Raw genomic sequence first — 24,447 nt, 5'->3', positions numbered from 1 at the left:
CTTGCTATGTTCTAAGTAAAATTTTGTCATAACTTGCAAAGCCTAAAATTTAGAGAAGGTATGAGGATGTTCCTTAGTAACTGAAGTCATTTCTTTGTTCTCCTTTCAGGTACTGTCAATTAACGAGGAAGGACAAAGGAGGTGTGAGGAAAACACCAATCTATTTGGCCGCCCAATCACGTTAGTATCCACGCAGTTATGCAGTGACACCTTTCTTCTTTTGCTTCATGTAAACCTTGGCAGCAAGAGAACATTTTTTAAAAGCTTGTTGATGCCTTGTCCTCAGAGCAGAATTCTTTTCACAGCTAGTGCTAAGGATGCATTTTAATCTGGAACCTGTCACTTCTATGGGGCTGTGGTCTAAGCCACTGAGCTTCTTGGGCTTGCCGATCGGAAGGTTGGCAGTTCGAATCCCTGCAATGGGGTGAGCTTCTGTTGCTCTGTCCCAGCTCCTGCCAACCTAGCAGTTCAAAAGCATGCCAATGCAAGTAGATAAATAGGTACCGCTGCGGCGGGAAGGTAAACAGCATTTCTGTCCACTTTGGTTTCCGTCACAGTGTCCCGTTGTGCTAGAAGTGGTTCAGTCCTGCTGGCCACATGACCCAGAAAGCTGTCTGTGGACAAACACTGCCTCAACCATCCAGGGGTCCTTTACCATGTACGGTGGCTTTTTTCACACTTTACAAATTTGTGGGAGTGCCATTTACAGATGCACTGTTCTGTTCAGCACTTGTGGAAACACCGTTAAGCCTCATACAGGAAGATTGTATTCGTTGTTTCTGGTTTTGAATGCCAAATGCGTAGCTTGAGAAACAGCTTTGTGGATTTCACCTCTTTCAGATCTTGGACCTGTCTCGTTGACCTTGAAGGGCTGAACATGCGCCACCTCTGGCGCCCTGGAGTAAAAGCACTCCTTAGAATTATTGAAGTGGTTGAAGAAAACTACCCAGAGACCTTGGGAAGGCTTCTGATTGTGCGAGCACCCAGAGTGTTCCCTGTTCTGTGGACTCTGGTGAGTGATGGTGCTGGGGAGATGCTACCTACTCTTGGCTCTGGCCTTAACGAGAAGATATTACTAGTCTGTTGGGTCCCACCAAGGAATGAAAATGGCAAACCTATGAGTTCTGTTTTGACAGACAAGGATATGTCTTTTCTGGGTTCAGGTTCCTGTCCAGGTAGTAGCAACTTATTTAATGCAGAATTTATATTTTGGTGCCAGAATGAAGATAACTGTAAACTGTAAAACACCTTTGCAGTGAGAGTTACTGTATTACTGTATTACAGGTAATAATGCCATATCTTGTTTGGGATAGTCCTTGGGTTCAAAAGTGCAAGGTCTGCGCTGATTAACTTTGGCACTGTTGATTTGTTTATGTAACTTTCTAGTCTTCCTCTAAAATACCCAGTGCTTTTTTCTGGGGGGTATTCAAGGGTACACAGTACCGACATCTTTTTTTCTAGAAGTAAAGCACTGGTTAAAAATGTGTCACTTACTGTAACAACTTCATGATGAGTACCAGCACCTTTATTTCCTAGAAGAGAAACATTGAATATACCTCCTGGTGATGTACAAAAAAACTGCCAGCACATTTGCAAAACTAATCAGGGACCGGCATGGTTTCAAATTGGATGAGGGACTGTGTGTTGAGATTCCTGCATTGCAGGGGGTTGGACTAGATGACCCCCAGGATCCTTTCCAACTGTACAGTTCTATGATTCTGTGGAGCACATCTTCCTCCAGTATCTTTACTTTTCCCTCTTATTCAATTATAGGAGAAACTGTGACTGGTAAAGTGTTACATGGTTTAACCCCAACATTAAAGCCTGCCTCTTCACTCATCTCATTTTATGGTTTCTAAGTTCAACAGAGAGTGCTTTTTTAACATCGCTAGGTCTAGATTTCAAGCATTTACAGAGAGTTCTTCAAGTCCGCCCTACCACAAGAAAATATTCCTCCAGTTATAGACTTGCTAAAGACCAAGAGTGACTTGTTTGGACTGGCTTGCGGGTTGAGTTTTTAAAATGCTTTTTGCTGGGACTTGACCGTTCTTTTTTTAACGAGTCCTGAGAAGAATAGCTTTTACATTCTATTTCAGGTGAGTCCCTTTATCAATGAGAACACTAGGCAGAAGTTCCTCATTTACAGTGGCAACAATTATCAGGGACCTGGAGGGCTCGTGGATTATCTTGACAAAGATGTGATTCCAGACTTCCTTGGAGGAGAATGTGTGGTAAGTTTGGAGAAAGTGTGTAGTACAAAATTCTTAGGTGAGACTTAATCTTGCTTACATTACATCCTTATTAAATGTTTAGTTCTATTAGTGTGCTGTGTGCAATTGAGATACAAGCTCCTGTTGGTGCTGAGCTCTGTATGAACATCAGGGCATAACCTTCACTCTTAGTTTTGGAGAGAAGGCTAGAGAAGCTTTAATAACTGTATACAAATATGGCATGGTAGTCTGCACTTTTGCTATTATTAGTACTTGCTGTACAGTATTACTTGGGTTGTTACACAGTGCAGGAGGACAGTATGTGGGCCTTTGGATAAAGTCAAAATATTTCTGTTGGAAAGATTACTTATTTTAACAAAAATGTTTTCAGTAGCCTGCAGAGACATTACTGTCTCTGTGTCCTTCGTTTGCCAAAAGAAAAATGCTGTCTATATCCTTGATGTAAGATCCATTCAATTGTCAATGTTGTAATTTGTAATCTCTATCCTGCCTCAGGGGGCACCCTGTTTAGAGCAGAATTAGTGATTTATTTCTAAAATTTCTAGAATTCAAGATGCTTTGGTGAGTTATTTTTTCCCCTTCAGGCAGTTGGCAAAAAAACTGCTTGGTTTGCCTTATGAATCGTTTATCATAGTTCAGATAACACTTGTACTGTTTATGGCAATTGGCAAAACTATTGTAAAAATTCAGACTGGATGGTTTATCATAGTACAGATTCAATTATAAATGAGTGAGTGACCTCTTCAACATAAGTGTTATTAAATGTTGTTGCATTGTTTTGTTAATTGCTTGGAGATTATTTATTGATTTGATTTCTTGCCTGCCTTTCTCCCTAAGGTCACAGGGCAGGGCAGCAATTTAAAATTCAAACTTAGACAATTTAAAAATATGCTATTTTTAAATGCTATGCTATTTTAGGTACATATTTTTAATAAACAAGCAGAAAATTCACTGAGCAGCACATTTATTCACAGTGCATTCTAGCTCATCTAGCAGCATACAGACACACTGTACCAAATTGAAGATCCAAACTCCCTGTTATTCTTCAGATTCTGCCTTTTTGCTCTTTAACCGTAATCCCCAAAATGAGTCTTGCAAATTAATGTTTGCATACATTCATACAAACTGCATAACTGCATTGTCCCATTTTCTGCTATGTTCCGTCTTGAAGGAGCAGCAGACAGACTGCAGTGTCTGTCTTAAATATGTAGAATATGCTTCCATGATTTTTTGCTGTCTGGCTTCTAGGCTGGACTAGGCTTCCTACTATTTACAGTAGACCCTCTTACCTTCTTAGTTTGGCAAAGCCTTTTTATCAGCCAGCCTTCTACTTCATTGACAGCAAGATTGAGGACATGCGAGTCCGAATAATGGTCATTCTCTAAAGTATGTATATGTATATGTGGATGAATGAGTGAGATTGAAATAATAAAAGTGCTTTCAGAATTCATCTGGTTGCTATATCTATTCTTGTTTGCATCTAGTTAAAAGGTGCTTTAGTGGGCAGGGTGGGGGATGAGATTGTTTCTGTTCTCTCACTTTACTTGCTAAATAGTAGGAAGGTGAGGCTGTGCTGTATGAAATGGTAGGGAATATTCTGTCAGTTGGCATTGTTTTAAAGTGTTGATCTGCATTTTGAAATTCACTCCCCATCTCTCCCCCATCCCACAGTGTAATGTGCCTGAAGGTGGCCTTGTTCCCAAATCACTCTATCAAACAGATGAAGAGCCTGAAATCTCTGATCATATCCGCCTCTGGACAGAAACCATCTATCACTCTGCAAATATATTCAAAGGTGCTCCTCATGAGGTAGGATGAGGAAGTTATTCTGGTCAACAGAAGTGTTGAAAGTAGTAGGCCAAAATGTATGTGTGTGTGGTGAATGCTCTGTGCTTTTCTAGATTTGGCAGTTAGGTTTAGGTGGGGTTTTGGAGATGCTGTAAAGGAAGAATTAAAACTCTACTCTTCCTACTTATAGTTATTCTGAGTCTCTGTAAGAAGTTCTCAGGCTGGTATTGGTAGGAATGCTGGTGGATGGCTGTGACTTAAGATCTCCCTAAGCCCTATTACCCAACTAATATACATTCTGAACCGGGGCACCCCAAGGAGGAACTGTTGTCCACAAATACAGAGCTAGTGTGTGAGGCTTGGCATCTTGTGCTTAGGTTCTTCACAGTCAGGAGAAAATTGGAATAATTTTTAAAATATATTTATTGAGTTTGCTAGTTCCTCCCAAAAAGGAGAATCATTTCTGTGTTGCTTAGAGCCAGATGTTGCTGCACTAGTTAATTGATTTTTGGGGCAACGCCAGCACTGAATTGAACAGGATGGATGCTGTCGTTTTTTTATCTAATCTAGATAGTTGTGGAAATCTTGGAAGGTGAATCGGTGATCACCTGGGACTTCGACATTCTGAAAGGAGATGTCGTGTTCAGCCTCTTCCATTCCAAGAGAGCACCTGAGATTTGCCGCAAGGAGCCTACAGTGCCAAATGCTTTGACTGTGGGGGATAATATACAGCTAATAGGCAAGAGCTGGGTCCTGGGGGTGGACTATAGCCGTGTGGAGTCCCAGCTGGTGTGTCGTGAAGGCGAGAGCATCCAGGTCAGTTGCGGTTCCGTGCCTAAGATCTCATGCTGGGCCTTTGTGGTTTGATTGTCATAAATATTTGGGAACTTCCTTTTTCATTTTTAAAATTACATTAATGTAGGTACCCATCATTAAATATTCCCAGGGTGGCTTACAAACTCAAAACAGTTTTGGAAATAAGGCCATTTCATTGTTCTGTGAAATTCCAACATGGGTGAGGAGCTTCTTGATATCAACTGCTAGTGAGCATATTTGATCCACCAACTGTCCTGTGAAAAAAAGCTTCCTGTGGCACTTAGTTCTGGGATGTTACATATTTTATAATATATTAAATGTGCAGTGAAGTGCCCCCTCTCACTGCATTTTATTTTTGTTGCTGCTGTTTACCTTTTATAGATGGAAAACTGAACCAGAGAGCGTAGTGAATTGCCAAAAGCCCTCTAATATGTTAATGGCTGGACATGAACCCAGGCTTCTCATATTAAAGCCCAGTATACTTTATCCAGTAGAATGCCCTGGTTATTACTGTTGACTAAACACAGGGGGAAAACCTATTGCACAGAATTAGGTTCTATGTCTCAGAGGAATGGGTTTCAAAATTTCTTCCTTTTAAGATCTTTCCATATCAATATCTGCCAAGGAATCCCTGCAAATCTGCAATGGAATCCTGGCATGTTGTAGTGGAACTTGTTTATGTCACATGCTCAATTCATGAAGGGCCCTGGCTAAGCTTCACCATTGCCCTGTATGAACTGAAGGTGCATTCCTGTGCACACCCAATATTCTTCTTTGACTGCACACTGCAGGGAAAGATTGGTATTGGCCCAGCAAGCTCCTCTACCATTACTAAGCTTGTCATTGAGGAGCCCCTGATAAACTTGCAAGGAACCTCAGATTATGTGCATTTGGATCACACTTTGCAAATCCCTGTTTCAGCTAAAAAGACCCAGTTAGTTGGAAAGTGTTAACGACTCTACCTGTTGACTTCCCCTGGCCTGCATGCATCAGTTTTACTTCAATTTTTGGCCTTTGTTTCAAGATGCCAAGATGGCTTTGAAACAAAGCCAAACAAACATAAATCCTTTATGTTTACCTGATTGGTTTTCTCACTATCTATCACTTTTCAGGGTTCTCATGTGACTCGTTGGCCTGGCTTTTATATCCTCCAGTGGAAAATGCACAGCCCAACTCCCTGTGCTGGGACCAGCCTCTCTCGGGTTGATGATGTCTTGGCTACACTCCAGGTCTCCAACCACAAGTGCAAGATTATGTATTACTATGAGGTGCTTGCATCCAAGGAATTCAGGTAGGAGGGATGCAGGAGGAGCCATTGCATGACTTGTTATATGTGGGGATGATGGGCATCACTCAGTGCTTGGTATGGTTCTTGAAAGCTATCAGCAGGATTTCTAATAACTGCCTTGCTGCTTTCTTTGATCTACTTCTTTGTCCTTTAATCCAATATAATGTTTTGCTCAATTAATAAGATAATAAGCTTGCAACACACCTGTAGTTCACAAGTGCCAATAATGTGAATGCATTCCCAATTTTTTTAATCCTGTTTTGGAGCATCACCATGTGAACTCAGTTCTCCAGGACAACAGAGCTCTGCCATCAGTCTCTTTCCACTATTGGTATGTGTCTTCCAGGTGATCCAGTTAAGCATATCTGGATAGCTGCAAGCATGGAAAATGGTGATGGTATTAATCTTGCTACCAGTTTCTGCTTTCATAGGATTTATCAGGATTGCCACTTAAAATGTTTTCTTTCAAGGTGGAATTGGATTTTTGGCAGCAAATGAGAGATTACCAATCCTGTTGGGGTTTTCATGGAAGAAGTGAAGGTGAATTGGTTGTTGACCCTTCCCCAACCCACTAACTTTCATCTTTCTTTCTTTCTATTCCAGGGGATCCATGACAAGTCTGGAATCCTGCAACAGTGGATTTTCACAGCTCAGTGGAGCAACAACATCTTCCAACCAATCGCAGAGCAGCTCTCTGATTTCTAGATAACATCATCTAGGAACTTGCTGAACACTGATCAATGAACTGCTCAGCTGAGATGCTTTCCTCAGGTCTGCTCCATAGAACGAGCCAAAGAGTCCTGTGGCGGAATGCTAGTGCCTAGGGATGACCTTCTAGGGGAACACAAGTAACAGCAGTTTGGACACAAAGATGTTTCTAGGGAGCCGCTTGAAATCCTTGCTTTTTCGGGAATAGACTTGCAGCTTCTAAACCTTGAAGACTGATTTTCCTGGACCGTGTATTAACAAATCTGTGCATTAGACTGCATATCACTTTTGCATGAATTTTACGTGATTCCTATGGTTTAAAGGGCTCTTTCCAGTCAACTTAACTCTACGTAAATGTAGAGCTATCTGGTGTTGCCTTACCTATTAGGACCTGTAGAGCTGTCTCTTATGTGTAGCAAAAACTAGTCTAGTTTCACCGGGGCATCAGCCAGTGCCATTTGTGTTTTAACAAGATGCATAAGGTGCCTCGGTAGCAGGGATTACATGCAAACTGCTAATATGTACATAAATAGATGGGGGTGGGTGGGAGGAAACAAGGTTTCCAGGTTACTTCAAGTAGGAAACATATCTGAGGTTAGATACCTAGATTTAGCTAGTTTAACATGCTTTGGCATCCCTGAGAGACCCCAAAAATGTACATAAGTTTCTCCTGCAGTGCACAGAAACGCCTTCTTTCTTAAAGGAGTAAGCACTGATACTCCCCCCCACCCCCATTTTTTCTCAGGTCTATGAGCAATAAATGAGTAGATCTCTGCCCCATCCCTCTCTCAGGGTAGGAAGTGAATTCCATTACAAAGGGCTAAGCAAAGCAATATTTAATTTCTACAGGCACAAAACAACTCCACAGTGTTGACGAAGCTCTTATTTTTGAAAGCAGGCACAAATTCAAGTTGGGGTGGGCACTTTAAGAGTGTGTGTGTGTGTGTGTGTGTGTGTGCGCGCGCGCGTGTGTGTGCATGAATATATGAAAATTCCTCTTTATTCAAACAAGATTAAGACTTAAATTAATAACTTATTTGTATCATTTTATAGGTACAACTCAAGTATGTATTATGAAATATGCCCTTCCCTTTTGGTGTGTTGATCTTTTGGGGCCAGAAGGAGGAATTCTGATCATATTCAGCTTTGTAAGGCTGTTTCACTGAAACATGGTTTCATAACTGGATATTTTTGGAGCACAGGACTGCATTATGCAGAATTACCTGCACAGGTCTCCATTTAATCTTTTGAGTTTGATAAGGTTGTGGCCTACATTGTAACTGGAAAACTGCTCTGGTAATACGGCCCTGAATAATTAAGGACCTTGATTTTGTAAAATTTATATGCCCTGGAACGATAACACCTGGGACTGCACAAACTTCACTGTGGGGTGGGCATGGTTTATTGATAATAAGATTGTTGTGAAGTTACATAGAAAGGGAAGAAAAGGAGAGGTGAATGTTGAGATACTTCTGAGTATGCATGAAACACGAGTTCTCCTTGGCAAGGTTTATTTTTACTTCCTGTAATTAGGGGATAAGTAAGAAGACAAATCAGCTGAGATTCCAGCTGCCTTCGCTTGCCTGTGTGTTTGTTCAAAGGTGCACTGCAGTGCTGGGGAGAGAAAAGGGAAGCAAGCAGGACCAGTCACTACAGCAAAGTGCGTCAGTGTTGCTGTTTCTCTGTGCAGAGGGACTGCAGGGAATTAGCTGCCCAAGCTTGCCTTAGAAGCCTAATTCCAAGCAATCCTTTTGAGGAAATAGCTGTAATGTGTAAGTAACACTTTCGGTTGCTTTATCTTAGTCCAAGGCTGAATGTTGCATGCAATCTCCTGAGAGGAGATTTAATGAAAAGCAGCTTGGGGCAGGGAACAGGTAGGGGGCAATTTTGAGCTGAAAAACCAGACGGTGGGGAGGAAGAGTTACCGGTAACTGCATGCATAAACATTAGTGTTCTGGTTCCTGTCATAGCCTTCTGAGGCTGCTTTTTCTTAATATTTTGGATGTAACATCTACTTTAATCCTTAAAGCAAATTCCAACTTTGCTGGAATAATACCTAGTCTAAGATGGTTCCAGTTCTCTTTTTAAAGGAAAATTATGGCTGCTTTCTCTCTCTTGGACTGTATTGGGAATGGCATGTCTCAAAAACGTTGCATGGGTTGTAGAGGAAGAAATACCAGGTACTTTAGGTTTCCCATGAAAATGAAGAGGGTTTCCAGTTCCACTTTTAAGTATTCTTACAGTGAAGCAGGTTGTGATCTGCCTCAGCTAAGGTCTCAGCAGACTACTTAATCTGTAGGTTACTGTCAGATTCTGCTTCATTTTAAAGACCTATTTCGTGTCATAAATGATGACGGCAGCTTTATAAATGCATATATTCTCTAAAGCTTAATTTTTGTTTTCCTTCTCAGATGTTGAGGAGTCTCGAGTCTAGACTCAGGAGGATGTTTCTCCTGCAACCTAGTAGGGTTAGGGCCTGCTTAATCAGCACCTCTGTTCTGCAAGAGTGAATCTAATATGAATGATAGGAAGGATGGTAGAGGGCTATGCAGACCTGCTGTTGATTATGAATGAAGCTTGTGTGCAAAGACTTAATAAGGAGATGAAGATTGGAGATGCCCTGTCATGACCAATATAATTGAACTGATCCTTCCCATATTGATGGGGAAAACAATTTTCTCTACCATTTGTCAGTGGAGGAAGAAGAGTCCTCTGTCCCTTCCCATTCTCCTCCAACCCAGTTTTAACTGTGACAACCTGAATTTCCTATTAATTGACAAACAGCCTAGTTCTTGAGTCAACCTCTGAAGTGGGTGGCAGCTTTGGTATGTGAACCAGCCTGCTCTATGTTACTGACTTCCTGTGGCAGCCAGACCTTTGCTTCTACCTATAATTTTCCCGCCTTGCCTATAGTCTTCCATCTCATTGTAGATCCCAGTACATATTGACCTGTAACAGCTGGAAACAACAGAGGTATATATATGTGTTGTTTGCCCAAATGGGCCCTAGGGCATAGTTTGGACACAAAGGATGTAGCAGCCTTGCAGAAGTCAGTGTCTGGATGGGAGACTGCCTGAAAACTCCATGCATCCTGCCTTGAGTTCCATCATGGAAGAAAGATGGGATATAAATGTAAGTAAAAATGTATGATCCCATGTACAATAAGTATTTTAAGACTATAACCTTTAATTATTATTAGCATGGAAAGAACATCCATTATTAGTTGTCTAAGGCACACTCCAAATTGCTGGTGCACAAGTGTGGGAAGCTTTGCCAGTCCTCATTATCCCACGTGCCCAGTCTTGTTAGTGCCTTGAGCACCACGATGGCTATGTTCTACTTCCATTGTTGCAGGTAGCATACCCCTGAATACCAGTTGCTGGAAACCACAGGAGAGGAGAAAGTGCTGTTGCGGTCAGATCCTGCTTGCGGACTTCCTGTTAGGGCATCTGGTTGACCACTGAGAGAACAGTATGCTGGACTAGATTTACCACTGGCCCCATCCAGCAAGTTCTTTTGTTCTTATAGTGTCTCACATTGATTATGTCTGATGGAAACTTGGGCCTAATGTGGGGGCTTAGAGGTTCCTTAAATGTATTTTGAGACTAGCTTGGTTCTTCTAGAGACTAACTGTGCAATTAAAAGATATTTTGGTATTAAAAGGGCTCTCTGCCTCCCCCCCCTTACTTAAATGCTTAAAGCAGTCTGAGTTGGCTAAATAATCATTCAAAGTTTCATCAACAAGTCTTTTCTAATTATAGAAAGCAGGACTTGCTCTTTAGGAAGGTTGGTTTTCATTCAGCTGCTTTTGTAACTATAATTTAGAATCTACCCCAAGCTACTATCAGTTTATTCCCCTTATAGCAACATGAAAAAGGCGAGATGTTATTGCTGTGTTCAGTGATTCCTGCTCCCACTATAGTCACGTGAACAGCACTTGGGTCCTGGGCCAGGGTGCATTCAAGTACAATATTGCTGCTGCTATATATTTAGAATTTAATAATGTTCACAAGTGTGTTAGGCATTTTACAGAACATAGGAGGTGGGGTGCGGGGAGCAACTACATAAAAACCACACGGGTCAGATTTCTCTAAAAAGATAGCCATCCTTGACATCATCATTTTATTTGTATGCCAACTTTCCATAGTTAAAAGCTCAAAATGGCTTACAACATGACAAGATTTCCATAATTACCAACATAACAAAAGTCATAAGCAATAAATAAAACACATCAAAAAGTACACAACCAAATGGAAAACAATTTCCACATAAATCATAAAATCTAAAACTAAGAATACAGCATTAATATCAATAACAATTTAAAATGACATAGATAAAAAATAAAAGCAATTAAAAAAAAAATGGAGCACACTCTGCCTAGCAGCAGCAGTTCTTTATGGAGCCTGTCAGGCCTCGCCCCAAGCCAGGTGGAGAGAAGCAGGGCAGGGCCCTTCAGGCTCCCAGCAGGTCAATTTTCAAAGGAGGCTTCATTGCAGAGTATGAAATTTCTGATTCAGAACCTTATCAACAAAGTTGAAGACCAAGAACAAAGATGCAGCCACCTCCTTTTTCTGTAGCTCTTCATTTATGGGGGCATTCTGTTTTTCGAGTTCCTCAACTTTCTTTTTAAGTACAGTGGTACCACTGGATGCGAACAGGATCCGTTCTGGAGCCCCGTTCACATCCTGAGCAGAACGCAACCCGCAATTCATCGCTTCTGCGCATGCGCTTGATGTCATTTTGAGCGTGTTCCGTTACTTCCGGGTTGCCGCGGAGCGCAACCCGAAAACACTCAACCTGAGGCAACTTTAACCCGAGGTATGATTGTACCAATATTTTTCCACAACTTGCAGCTCTTTTGCTTGTATATTCCTTCTTGGATTTCATCTCCTGATCATTGCTTTTTGAGTTCCTCTAACTGTGTTGTTAAGGATATTACTTTGGCTTTGTTTTGCAGCTTTAATTTGGAAATCTTGGTTTCAGGTGCTTCTTTTTCTTTCTTTAATTCTTGTGCTTTAAGGCATAACTCATTATCCTTTTCCCTGACAAGTTCTTTGAGTCCTGCTACCAGCTGTTCATTTTGTACCAGCTTTTCTGTCAAATCGGTCACTGACATGCTTGCTGCTTGAAATGGGCCAAGAGCTCCAGATTTAGTAGCTGAAACATCACCGCTGCCCCATTTCAGCATAGTTTTAAAATAGATGAGGGAAGGAAGAGAGTCGAGCAGGGAGCGATGCACTCACAGCCCCCTCAGCGAGACCTGAATGGCAGGGGTCTAAGGGGCGCAGACTGGCCATGTCGCCGGCTGCTCCTCCTCCTCCTCCTCCTTGGCCTGTCCCAGGTGGCCCATAAGGCAGCCAGGAGAGTCATCCTGACAGGCTGCTGGCTGGACAGGGTAGTTTTCGCCCCTGTGTGTGCCGTGACACTTCCTTTGTAATAGGTATTATTTCTGCCAACTCAGAGCATGGTACTGAAGAGGTTTACCAGGTCAGTTGACTTATAAGCAGTGTGTCAGTCTGCCAGAGACTGTTTAGCTAGACTAAGCCATTGCATTTGCAAGTGATCTGAGGCAATCTCCTTGCTGGGTCTGGGTGAATTTGCCTTGCAACCATACTCTTCTGTTATTGGAATTAATAGAAGGTTAAGGAGCTATTCTAACCACATGACAGAAGCACATTTCTGAGCTGGGGGTAGAGCTTAAGATGCTATCATGAACAGGTGTAAGAAATTACAAGATGAAAGATGAAAAAATCTTTTTTAATAATTCCTTTGGCACCTTTAAGATCAACTAAATATAAGCTCTGGTGTATATATATACATACTTCTGCTTCAGAGTACCTGACGAAGTGTGTATTACACATGAAAGCTCATACCTTGAAAGCTTATATTTGTTATTTATTATGACTATGACAGATCAACACAGCTATCCACATGAACAGGTGTGTTTGTGAACAGAAGGCAAGGTAGGGTAAACCTTTAAAAAGCAGCTGTTCTTACTCTCAGTACTAGAATTTGAGTTCATCCTTCAAAGTTGATTTGTGGGAGGTTCAGGGCAGATAAGCAGAAGTACTTCTCCATACAATTAACTCATAGAATACAGTGCCATATTAATGTGGTGAGGGTCACTGCTTAGATGTCTTTAAAAGGAGCTCAGATGCATTCATGGAAAGTACATCAATGACTTCAGCAGCTGTTAGTGCTATATGAAGAAAGGTAGGTAAATTGAAATAACGATAACCTCCACGTTCAGACGTGGTGTGCTATTATTGCCTTCAAAGCCTTGCAGGTCTGTGAGGAATTTGGTTGGCCACTGTAGGAAGCAGGAAGAGATGGACCCTTGGTCTGACCCAGAAGGGCTCTGATGTTTTTCTTATTAACCTTAGAACAGGGCTATGTACTTATTAAAAACCTGAACTCTGCCAGAGGAAACTTACGTTATCCATCCTGGGTAAATTTACAGAAACCTAAATTAACTTTTTTTGCCCCTTCCGTGTTGGCAAAAGGCTGGAAGCTAATGGGAGGAGATATGAAAGGGAAAAAGGTATGAGGGACATGGAATCATAGAAAGGGATTGTGTAGATAACCTTTTTTGACCAGAAGTTCTGATCAGATTCCCCTTCCATACCTTACCTTTTAGAAGATGCTGCACCTGCATTTTCACTCTTCAGTCTGCAGATATGAGGACTAGGACCTTTAGGTTTTTGTAAAATGCCAGCTAAGATTGAGACTCTAGATGCCATGGTGGGCAGCACATTCAAGTTCACATGGAACAAAGCCTTCATTTTAAGATCACCAGCCACTGTTGAATCTGGTTATTCAGTGTTTGGCTTCTTCCATTGTTTTGAGGAATGAGTGTTGTACTTTGTCAAGGTGATGGGACGGAGGGAAGTGTGTTGGTAAAAAAGGATAGAGTGCTCTTGTTTCAACTTGGTTCCTTTTTGCATTTTGCAACTCAAAAGCATCGAAATGGCACAAGGATTGCATCATTTGACTCCTGATTTCCTGCAGATTTGGTCGTTTGGGTTTGTTCAAGTGTGAGAGAGACCAGACCATCGTGATGCCCTGATTAGTAGCTAGTTCTTGAGCCATTTTGAGGAAAGGATGGAGGGTCCCACCCCAGTCCCAAATGGTTTTGCCAGCAAAGGAACATTTCGTAGACATCACCTCAATTCCCATGTACATATATACCCTTTGCTTCCTCCAGGGGCCTGATGGTAACTCTTGCCGAGGGAGGGGGTTTAGTCTCTGGGCCACCAGGTGCTGATCCCTATTTTAATATGTGGAGATACCCAAGGCTCATCTACACTTCTGCTTGTCCTATGCCTAAAAAGCACAGGTCCAAGCAGTTCCCCCCGCTCCTTTCCCAGGGAAAACCAGCTCTTTAGTGCTAAATCGGAGCAAACATCAGCCTGGAGAAAACCCAGATTGAGCACTAAAGAGCAGTTTACCCTGGAGGAAAGTATTAGGACAAGAGGAAGTGTAGATATGCCCTCAGTACGTTGAACTGAAGTGCCATACACCTAGCTGCTGTCTTTGATGCTGTTTAACTAGACTCCTCCTCTTTCCACTTTATAATAATAATAATTTATTATTTATTGTGCTAGTTATTTAAACCACTATACTGTGACCTTTTCAATGCAAAAATAATTAATATTAATAATGTAGATAGTAAACCATTTTGCACAGCCTATGGCAAAGGCTATATTAAGGGCATTTTACAGAGATTTTGCAAATAGTACCTTATTAGATTTACAGGAGCTGCTAAAATTCCCCCTCCTGCAAAGGATGGCTATCAGTATTGACAGGGGCTGAACTGGTTCCAGTGTGATGACTAATCATTTTTTGCGGCACTTAAAAAGCCTGAGTTGCTGAAATAGACATTCTGAATGCACGGACGGCAAAGCTAATGTAGTGGTCACTGTTATTTTATAGTGAAGATTCATTCCTATCTGCGAAAAAAAAGAGATTTTCAGATCACTATATGCATGTTGGTGATCAGCAAATGTGATACGAAAGCTATGTTGTGGCAGTGTCTCTGTCAGAAGCTAGGTATTACTAATACATTTCTGTCCTCTGTTTTGCTGTAACTGAAAACGAGAAAAATAAAGTAAACTGGAGACGAGTTGGTTTTGGCTTAAAGCGTTGGGGAAAGTGTGACATCTCCATATGCAGTTTTGTGGTCAAGAGATCAGGACTGCCTCATGGGTTTGTGCATTCGCTCTTCTCTCCCACACACACTCCTGCCCCACCCGTTTCAAAGTCAGGTGCAAAATAATGGTGCCAATTACCTATTTTACCCAGGAAGCCATATAGCATAAATAGCAGGGACTGCCAACCTGGCCCTGTGTGTGACAGTGTGCCCACCAGTACCTCCTATGGTATCTGGAAAAGATCTTGGTAAATATTCCTGCCCTGTTCTATGTTCTTGTCTCTTTATTCTGCTCTTTTAAATGTGGCAGGCCTTTTGTGTTATGCCACAAACCTGGTGCCTATGGAACTTACTGGTAGCCCCTGATATATACAGAGCTATATATTGCAGTCTGAGTAAGGATTCTAAAATGCAAGCTTAAAAGTTGCCAATACAGCTGTGCAAAAGCCAGCAACCAATTAATACACAGGTTTGTCCTACCAATTCTACTTGCTGGTGTTGAACTCTAGGGAGGGAGAAACCCTTTCCAATCTATACTGCAAATAACCACCAGGAGATTCCAATCTATCTTCTGCCCATCTGTCCTACAGTGTTGCAGTCTGCACCGAGGTCAACACTCTTTATGACTAGTTTTAACAAAGCTGAGTTCGATACTGGGAATTTGAGGCTGGTTTGTAAAATCTGTTTAAAGGTAACCATGGTTAATATTTCCCTCTGCAGATGGCATGCTAAATCATGAAAACTGAAAAGCGGGGAACGCACAAGCTTGCAGCCTGATGTTCATCTTTTAATCATGGTTCAGGAAATCAGAAAACATTACATACATCTCTCTGCACTACACCAACAAAATAAATCTAGCATCTCTTGACAGTAGCCTCAGCCTTCTAGACTATTCCTCAGCTGTTCAGTTGGGCTTATATTTAGTTTTTAACTTTAACCCATGGACCTTGGTTTTTGTAGGACCCCCTATGCACTGACTGACCCCACAACACACAATTTGGGTCAGAGATTCTTTTCTCCCAAAATACAGGTTTATGGACACCCTGACTTCTCAGCCTCCCTCCTCCTGGCAGAAACCTGGCATGACGACTTATTTCAAACTTCATGGAAAAGATGATTTTTAAATAGGAAGACTTAACTGACACCAAATCAGTAATCTTGGGGAATCTTGTATCCAAAGTACTGTAGTGTTAAATAACTCATTCCATCAGTGCAAAGACCTCTGCTCTGTGTGCTCCCTAAATCTATGATGGGGGTTCCTCCAACCTTCTGGAACAAATCTGGGGAGGATATGGGGCACACAGGGAGAGCAGAGGAAGGATGTTCCATTGCGCAGGCAGAAATTGCACTGACTGGACACATTAGTTGGATACTGCCCTAAATCATGCCAATTCCTTTTTTCCATAGTCACATTAATATTTCTTTGTTCCTTATGATGCCTACATACTTCCCAGGATAATTCATCTTTACTTGTGTTTGTGAAGGTGTAAAGTGTAGAAACTTGGGTGGGTTCACATTTCAGTGGGAATCAGCCTAACTCATACTTCCCAGAATGATTAAGCAAACTAAAAATCAGCTTATCTTTGAAATTTGCAACACAGTTCTCATACCAAAAGATCATGCAAGTTAGAGGAAATTGTGTAAAAATATGTATATGCCAGTGAAAGTAGCATTTAAATATGCATTACATAAGCAGGAAGTTGTTTGAAAAATGGGCATATTAAAATGTGCACTGAAACTGGATGGTTTACAACAAATTAAGACACAGTAAGACATCAAACATTAAAAAACCCTATACAGGGCTGCCTTCAGATGTCTTCTAAAAGTCAGATAGTTGTTTATTTCTAATGGGAGGGCATTCCACAGGGCGGGCGCCAATACCGAGAAGGCCCACTACCTGGTTTTAAGGGGAACAAATTGCAAACCAATGTGGTAAACTGAACTTAAGACTGGGGGAAAAAGGATAAAATGAGATAAAAAATGTGGGTAGATTCGTCCACTGGTATTTCTAAGTACCCACCAGCCCCTTAAGGTGATAAAGCCATTATTTGAGGGGTGGGGTGGGGGAGACAGAATAAAAGGATTACTGCTAGTGTCATGGTGTTGCATTTGGCATAAGTGTGTGGTTATTTATGGCAATTTATTTTACTGGCCCTCTCATCTGAACTGCGGGACCATGATAACCTATCATCATCATCATTAAAATTTGTATACCGCCCTTCATCTGAAGATCCCAGGTTGGTTCACAACAGAAAAAATATAAAATGAGAATACAAAATATAATAAAGCAAAAGCAAATGCAAACCAATAACTCCCCCCCCCACTAGTTAAGACAACTACTAGCAAAAGAAAAAGCACTGTTGTCAATTTCATGCATCCTTTCCATTTTCCCTGCACAGCTGAGTTTTATGGAGCAGGTTTAGCCTTTGGCTGGGCATCTGCCTGCCTGCTTGCCGTACTGCTGTGATGTTATAGGCCCAGGCTGTTTCTAAGCTGTCTCCAGCAATGCTGGTAGGAATCCAGTTGAGGAAAGGGAAGCGGGCAGCCACCACGCAGGCCCCATCTGGGAGTTCTGAAAGCAGTTTTTTCTCCAGGAGTGGGACCTGCTGAGAGAGGTCTGCTTTACAATGACGTTGACAGCAGCAAGATTTGACAAACAATGAATCTCAGAGTGGACAAAGAAAGCCTTGGGGAGGGCAAAAGTGCTTCTCTATCAGCAGAAGTTGGTCTATTAGGGCGAAGTCCCACCAACCTCCATCTGCACTCAGTCAGCCCCCATCTGCATGCCTCCTTGCTTAACTATCAGTCCAGGAATTGAACCGCCTATCCGTTTTCTGCCCCTTAGTCTCAGGGTTGCCTTTGTAGAATGCAGCAGGGAAGAGGATGGGGATGAAACGAGAATTAGGGCAGGTCCGCACCATACACTGAAGGCACATTCAAGGCATATGTAAGAACATTCAACATTCAACACACGTCCTCCAAAGAATCCTGGGAACTAGTTTAAGGGTGCTGGGAACTGCAGCTCTGTGCAGGTGAAACCATAGTTCCCAGGATTCCTTGTGGGGGCAGTCACATGCTTTAAATGTGTGCTGAAAAGGCTTTAAAAGTATGGTGTGGATCTGCCGTGAATTGGCTCTGCCTGTCCTTGGCTCTGGCGCCACTTACTGCTGGTCTTTCTGCTTTCTGCCCTACCATTTCCAAAGGGGACCAGCCACCATTGGGCTGTACAGAACTTCAGACTGAAGCATAATCATTTGTTGCATGAACTAAAAGAAAACCTACAGGAAAATTGTTCTATTTCTATGAATTTTGGCCCCAACTGCTCCTTTGATTCCCAAATTCATGTGGAGTATGCGATGAGTTTATGTGAATGTTCCTCTACCATTGCCTAACATAGAAGCTTCATCGAAGCAAGGCAGCCAGCTTCTATTAGGGACATGGGAGGAGACACAGGGCCATAATGTTTTGTTTTTAATATAAAATGAACGAATAGATCAGCCTCTTCTTGAGCTGAAACAACACCATCTGATAATTGCCAAACTGGAGCTTCAACTATCTGAGTGTACAGTGGTACCTCGGGTTACATACACTTCAGGTTACAGACTCCGCTAACCCAGAAATAGTGCTTCAGGTTAAGAACATTGCTTCAGGATGAGAACAGAAATCATGCTCCGGCGGTGCAGCGGCAGCAGGAGGCCCCATTAGCTAAAGTGGCGCTTCAGGTTAAGAACAGTTTCAGGTTAAGTACGGACCTCCAGAACGAATTAAGTACTTAACCCGAGGTACCACTGTATGGTGTTTCTACAAGGTGTCTGAAGCAAATTGATGATGTCTCTTCCTGTGCAGCAGTGGGAACAGCGAAAAAGGCCCGTTTTCAGTCTGCATACCCTATGATAGTCTGCAGAGGCAGAGTTACGTTTAAAACACCCCCCGATGATGCATACAGGGGCAGATGGTCCTTCAGAAAGAATTCAGTTTGGTAATTCCGGACTTAAATCAATTAAAGGAAACCCTTCAAGGTGACTCCTGGAAGCTGCAAAGAGAAGACTGGGCCAATTTCTCTCTTAACTGACCAGCATCTAGCATAAGGTGACTTGGGAATAGTGAATTTCAAACTGCAGCCTCTGCAGAAATGAGGCAACATTATTTGCTTTCGGCTGACTTTGCAGTTGGGGGGTGGGGGAAGCTGGCAAGCTCAGCATCTGGCTGTGGTGACTACACAGCAGCAGTGTAAATAGAGCACACAGTTGTGTTGCCTCAGCAAGACTGCTGGGCGCTTCTAGGGCAATCGTCATTCTTTAGCAATGGATGAACTCAGTTGTTGCCACCTGGTCCCACAAAGGAAAGCCAGCAGACAGTGTTAAAATGAAAGACACTGCCAAAACAACTAAATCAGTATGTGGTGAAGATTGTTAAATCCCCTTTGGCTGTCAGTACAGGAGTATGATTTAAAAAAAACAAACACACCTTACTAAGCAGGTGCAGAAAACTAATTCTAGTTATCCTGTTGAGTTGTATAGGGACTAAGGAGGAGGGAGCTGACTCCCCAGGCTGGTTGCAAGTGAAGTAGTCAGATGCAGGCACACAGAGGCTGTTTGGCTGTGCCCCTTTTGCTCAAATGGAGCTGCCACCACTGTTAGTATAAGGTTTTAATGTCTATGTCTCGACTGATTTCTAGGACAGAGGCTGGACAGTACCAAGCAGATGGGGATAAGTCCTTCTGCTGGGGAAAATGAGAGCAAGTGTTTTGCAGAAGATGTTATCCGCTCGTTGGCTGTGACGATGAATTTATCCATTTAAAATGCTTCTATGCTGCCTTTCAGATGCAGCCCTCTCAGGGCAGCTTACAGAAGATAATTAATAAATGCAAGAAAGCAAACATCTAATTATAGAAAGGATAAACAGCAGGCGTTCAAAACCCAACACACTTTTTAATAGAATGCAATTTGTTTTTAAACAGACCTTTACAACTTAAGAAAGATGGGGTCGTATGCAGTTCTTTTGGCGAGAGTGCCAAGGATATGGGACCACAACTAATAAGGCCCTGTCTCCAGTACTCACCAGCCTAATGGATACTGAGGTGAGCCTAACAAATAGGGTTTCAGACCCAATTTTAAGACTGTTCATAAGCAGGTTCATAAGACTGAATGCATAATACTTCTGCCAGTTAATTGAAGGCATTAGTCCATTAGATATCGTGAAGACTGGGCATTGCACTGACCATCCTTGGTTTTGCTTAGGTAATATAGACAAGCTTATCTGAAAACTACTCACCAAGCTGGGAGCCAGGAACACAGTGACATTGTTGCAGTCAGAGAGATCTGCCTTAAAACAACAACAGCACCAGCGGCAGACAATTAGTCAAGAGAGTTGGTTCAATGCTTGTTTCCTATTCTGGGCTGGACTATTTCCCACCATGCTTTGGGAGGCAAAGCACAGTCCCATGGTCTCAGATATTGCAGCACATAGTTCAGCTACGGAACTTGCTCTCTTAAAAGAACCTGGGGCCAACCAGTGATGCTGAACCTTGGGAGATTTGGGACAAACACAAGGAAACACTGCTTCACAACACATAGCTAAACTATATAGCAGGAGCAACCAGTGTGGGTTGGTTGGTGTTGAACTACAACTCCCATCACCAGATGTTGTTAGACTACAACTCCCATCAACCCCGGGCTTCTGGCCATGCTGCTGGTGCTCATAGCAGCTGGGGGGCCAACAATATCTGGAAGTTGCAAAACTTAGGGGAAGCCTTGCTGCTAATGTTTGCTTCTCCTGAGCTTCACTTAAGATGCAGGTGAGATGGCTACTGCAGACAGCTCCTTCTTGCACTTTGCTCCTTATAGGCCTAGCTTCTTGCCTCCGTGTGGGAAGAGCTTACCTTCCAAAGGTCTTCTCGCCGGAAGACAACCTTTCCATAGCACCCAGCCCTCCAGGCACGAAAGTTGGACAGTTGTAAAAGCCATGGATTGAGCTCATAGCCAACAGTCGGCCTAAAGCCTTGTTTGTAAGCCTCCAACACCTGGAAGTGCAGCTAGAATCAGGCACATTGTCTATTGCCTAATGCTGTGTTAGTTTCATGGTGCAGGTCACATCTGCACACATTTAAACCCTCTTTTATTGTTTCAATAGTTATGGAGAATCCTGGGAAATATAGTTTGCTGGGAACTGCACCTGCCAGGACCATATAACACCGGTCCTGAAAGACCTACAATGACTCCCAGTACATTTCTGAGCACAATTCAAAGTGCTGGTGCTGACCTTTAAAGCCCTAAACAGCCTCAGCCCAGTATAACTGAAGGAGCGTCTCCACCCCCATCGTTCAGCCCGGACACTGAGATCCAACACTGAGGGCAAAGAGGTAGTTACCTCACTGCAATAAATGAAGTTACAGGAAACGAGGCAGAGGGCCTTCTCGGTAGTGGCGCCTGCCCTGTGGAACGCCCTCCCATCAGATGTCAAAGAGATAAGTAACTATACAACCTTTAGAAAACGTCTGAAAGGGGAAGCTTTTTAATGTTTTATTATGTTTTGTTAGAAGCTGCCCAGAGTGGCTGGGGCAATCCAGTCAGACGGGCAGGGTACAAATTAATAATAATAAAAAAATGTGAAATTAGCAGAATTTAATTCCCAGGATTCTTTGGGAGAAAGCTATGACTGTGAAAGCAGTATAAGAGTGTTTTAAATGTACGGTGCAGATTAGCCCCTGAAACAATGCACAGCCGCAAAGGGTAGGATTTCTGGTGTTAAATTTGAGGAAGTGCGTATATAGCTCAGTGTTAGAACAAAAAACACCCCTGTAATTAAACAGCCCCCACCCTATCAACAAAAGGTCATTTATCCCTAGTTTATCTCAATCACAATCGAGCAGTGAGTGTTGCAGGCAGATGCTGATCCTTGCCGTGCACTAACGGCCTTGGCAATTCCACACTCGGGTGGATTCTGATGTGCTTACAATTCTGCCATCACCCGATCCTAAATCCACCAGCTTCCCAGAGCGCCCCTGAAGCAGCGACATCATATTCCTCACTTGCTTGACACTGGAGGGTACATATGGCACCTGGATTAAATAGGAAAGAAGCTGGTGAGTTTTGCAAAAGGCATGGATATTAGGAACATGGGAAGCTGCCTTATACCACATGAAATGTTGGAGGGTATGGCGTTCTCTGACCCCCGAGCCATCTGAAGGCAATCCTGCATAGGAAAGTTTTTTAAATGTTTTATTATGTTTTTATATATGTTGGAAGTTGCCCAGAGTAGCTGGGACAACCCAGTCAGGTGTGTAGGGTATAAATAGCAAAATTATCATTATGGAATGGGACATCCCTATTTTCATCGGAGAAATGTTGGAGGGTATACAGTATTTCAAGCAAGGGACATTTCCACTCCTACCTGGAGATGCCAAAGATTCAGCCTGGGACCCTGTGCAGGAAAAGCATGTGTTCTACTGCTGAGAGTTGGTCCTCCCCTAAGATGAATCATTCATTCACTGAATGAATTTGTCTGCCATCCCTTTGGTAAGGGTTACCAGGGCCAGTCTCAAAAAAATATGTAAAAGGGGAGATAATAAAACCAGAGAACGAGATTGGGTGGGGTGATTCCCATAGATTTTTTTTTTTATCTAGTCCCTAGGCCATAGAAGATGATCAATACGGAGGTATCATGCACAGCCCAGCCAGCTTCAGTCTGCCCTTGGCCAGGTAAAGGTAAAGGGACCCCTGACCATTAGGTCCAGTCGTGACCGACTCTGGGGTTGCGGTGCTCATCTCGCTTTATTGGCCGAGGGAGCCGGCGTACGGCTTCCGGGTCATGTAGCCAGCATGACTAAGCCGCTTCTGGTGAACCAAAGCAGCGCACGGAAATGCCGTTTACCTTCCCACCGGAGTGGTACCTATTTATCTACTTGCACTTTGACGTGCTTTCGAACTGCTAGGTTGGCAGGACAAGGGACCAAGCCAAGGGAGCTCACCCGTCACGGGATTCGAACCTCTGACCTTCTGATTGGCAAGTCCTAGGCTTTGTGGTTTAACCCACAGCGCCACCCGTGTCCCTAGCCCTTGGCCAACCCCCACCTAATTATCCCCTTTCTCACAATCATCCAGTACCCTTTGGATGTGTGCTCTGCTGCCCCCTTGTGGTAAGTCACTTATTGCCCATACCCTCCACAGACCTGGAGCTTTTCCTGTTCCCTTTGCTCTGCTCTCTAACATTTTAAAATGGTGGTAACCCCCGATACCTGTAAATACACTTTGCGCAGGCCTAGGGCAAGAGATCCGGCCCAGGCAAAATAAAGGACCAAGCTGGTGCTTGCTGCCACCTGGAAAGGGCTCCAGGAACTCCCCTTTTTATGCAGCTCTGCCGCCAGCCTTTCTATGTCGTCATGATCCATGCCTGCAAAAACAAAGGAATGTGCAAATCAGTTCCTAGTTAAATGCTGCATCTCTGCCACTGCAGTATTGGCTGCAAAAAGAAAAAAAGAAAAGAAAAGAAAAGGACAGATCTCTGGTCCGTAGGGCAGCTTGGGAAAATGGGAAAGTCAGACTTTAAAAAACAAACAAACCATTAAAAAAAATAAAGTGCAAATAAGTGTCTCCTGCTTAATAAGAGAATCTGCAACAAGAAACTTACCGAATCTTCTTCCAGTCCTTTAACATTTGCAGCCAAAATGGCCATACTGAAATTACTTTGTGACCTTGGTGGACTTTACCCTTTGTGCAAAAACACAGTTTGCGTAGCAATCCGAACAGAGCAGAAAACACATCCCTTATTCCATGCATAACAATTCCGTGTGCCTGTGAAGGAAAGAAAGGACTGCTGGTCTGTTGGAGCGGCTGCTTTGCATGCAGAAGGTCCTGGGTTCCATCTCTTGCATCTCCCAGTAGGCCTGAGAATGCCCCGTCTGAAACTCTCAGGAGCAGCTATCAGCCAGGGTAGACAATCTGAGCTAGGTGGGAACAAACTGGTGTTAGGATAGCTTCTTATGTTCCTAAAAGACCTGTCACAAAGCCTGACCTAAAGAAAGTCATATGGATTTGACCAGTGCTTTTTTTCTAAAAAAAATGTTTAGGGGGTACTCTCATTTTCCTACTCATATTGAAATACTGCCCCTCAATGAGGCCAAACTTAGATTCACAAAATGTTTAGGGGTATGCGTCCCCCTAGGGAAAAAAGCACTGGATTTGCCTCCCCTCAGTGAGCTGATAGTTCTCATTTATGGTTTTGACATTGTGTGTGCAGTGCTTTTTTTCTAGAAAAATAGGCGCCAGCACTCACCCTGAAGTTGCTACAGTAACGAAATAAAACACCCCATTATCTAAACTATTTAAAACATTTAGTTAGGGATTGCTCGTTTGTTTATATTTTCATCGCAAGCGGCTTGAGTTTGATTTTAGCACCAGAAAGCGTGATATAAAGTGCCCTAAATAAACACACAAAAACAGAGCTCTTTCCCCCAAGCGAAGTCAACC

General features: G+C 42.8%; 2 protein-coding genes across 4 annotated transcripts in view; one reads left to right on the top strand and one right to left on the bottom strand.

Annotated features, from left to right (window-relative positions):
* The window catches only part of SEC14L5 (SEC14 like lipid binding 5), a 40,395-nt gene extending 30,369 nt beyond the window's left edge, over positions 1 to 10,026 (top strand). For all 3 annotated transcript variants that reach the window (XM_053364622.1, XM_053364621.1, XM_053364623.1), the window contains 7 exons: positions 110 to 180; positions 841 to 1,012; positions 2,097 to 2,231; positions 3,903 to 4,040; positions 4,590 to 4,835; positions 5,948 to 6,126; positions 6,727 to 10,026. In XM_053364622.1, the coding sequence (XP_053220597.1) occupies positions 110 to 180; positions 841 to 1,012; positions 2,097 to 2,231; positions 3,903 to 4,040; positions 4,590 to 4,835; positions 5,948 to 6,126; positions 6,727 to 6,832 (1,047 nt within the window). In that variant the 3' untranslated portion in view covers positions 6,833 to 10,026. The remainder of the gene's footprint in view (positions 1 to 109; positions 181 to 840; positions 1,013 to 2,096; positions 2,232 to 3,902; positions 4,041 to 4,589; positions 4,836 to 5,947; positions 6,127 to 6,726) is intronic.
* A 5,720-nt stretch (positions 10,027 to 15,746) lies between these two features.
* Positions 15,747 to 24,402, bottom strand: LOC128402205 (adenine nucleotide translocase lysine N-methyltransferase-like). The gene is made up of 5 exons (XM_053366218.1): positions 23,217 to 24,402; positions 21,936 to 22,040; positions 20,862 to 21,002; positions 20,255 to 20,305; positions 15,747 to 17,583 (listed from the first exon to the last, which is right to left on the bottom strand). The coding sequence occupies exons 1-5, from the start codon at positions 23,367 to 23,369 to the stop codon at positions 17,350 to 17,352; spliced, it is 684 nt and encodes a 227-aa protein (XP_053222193.1). The 5' UTR covers positions 23,370 to 24,402; the 3' UTR covers positions 15,747 to 17,349.
* Between the last annotated feature and the right edge of the window lie 45 nt (positions 24,403 to 24,447).

Source organism: Podarcis raffonei, chromosome 14 (genome assembly GCF_027172205.1).
Source record: "Podarcis raffonei isolate rPodRaf1 chromosome 14, rPodRaf1.pri, whole genome shotgun sequence".
Classification (NCBI taxonomy): Eukaryota; Metazoa; Chordata; class Lepidosauria; order Squamata; family Lacertidae; genus Podarcis; species Podarcis raffonei.
This window is presented reverse-complemented; position numbering and strand designations above follow the sequence as displayed.

Coding starts and splice junctions, on each gene's coding strand:
- LOC128402205 (XM_053366218.1), bottom strand. CDS start 23,369: ATGGATCATGACGACATAGAAAGGCTGGCGGCAGAGCTGCATAAAAAG. Junction 21,003..21,935: donor GATCGGGTGATGGCAGAATT/GTAAGCACATCA, acceptor CTGCACTTCCAG/GTGTTGGAGGCTTACAAACA. Junction 20,306..20,861: donor GGCGAGAAGACCTTTGGAAG/GTAAGCTCTTCC, acceptor TGTTGTTTTAAG/GCAGATCTCTCTGACTGCAA.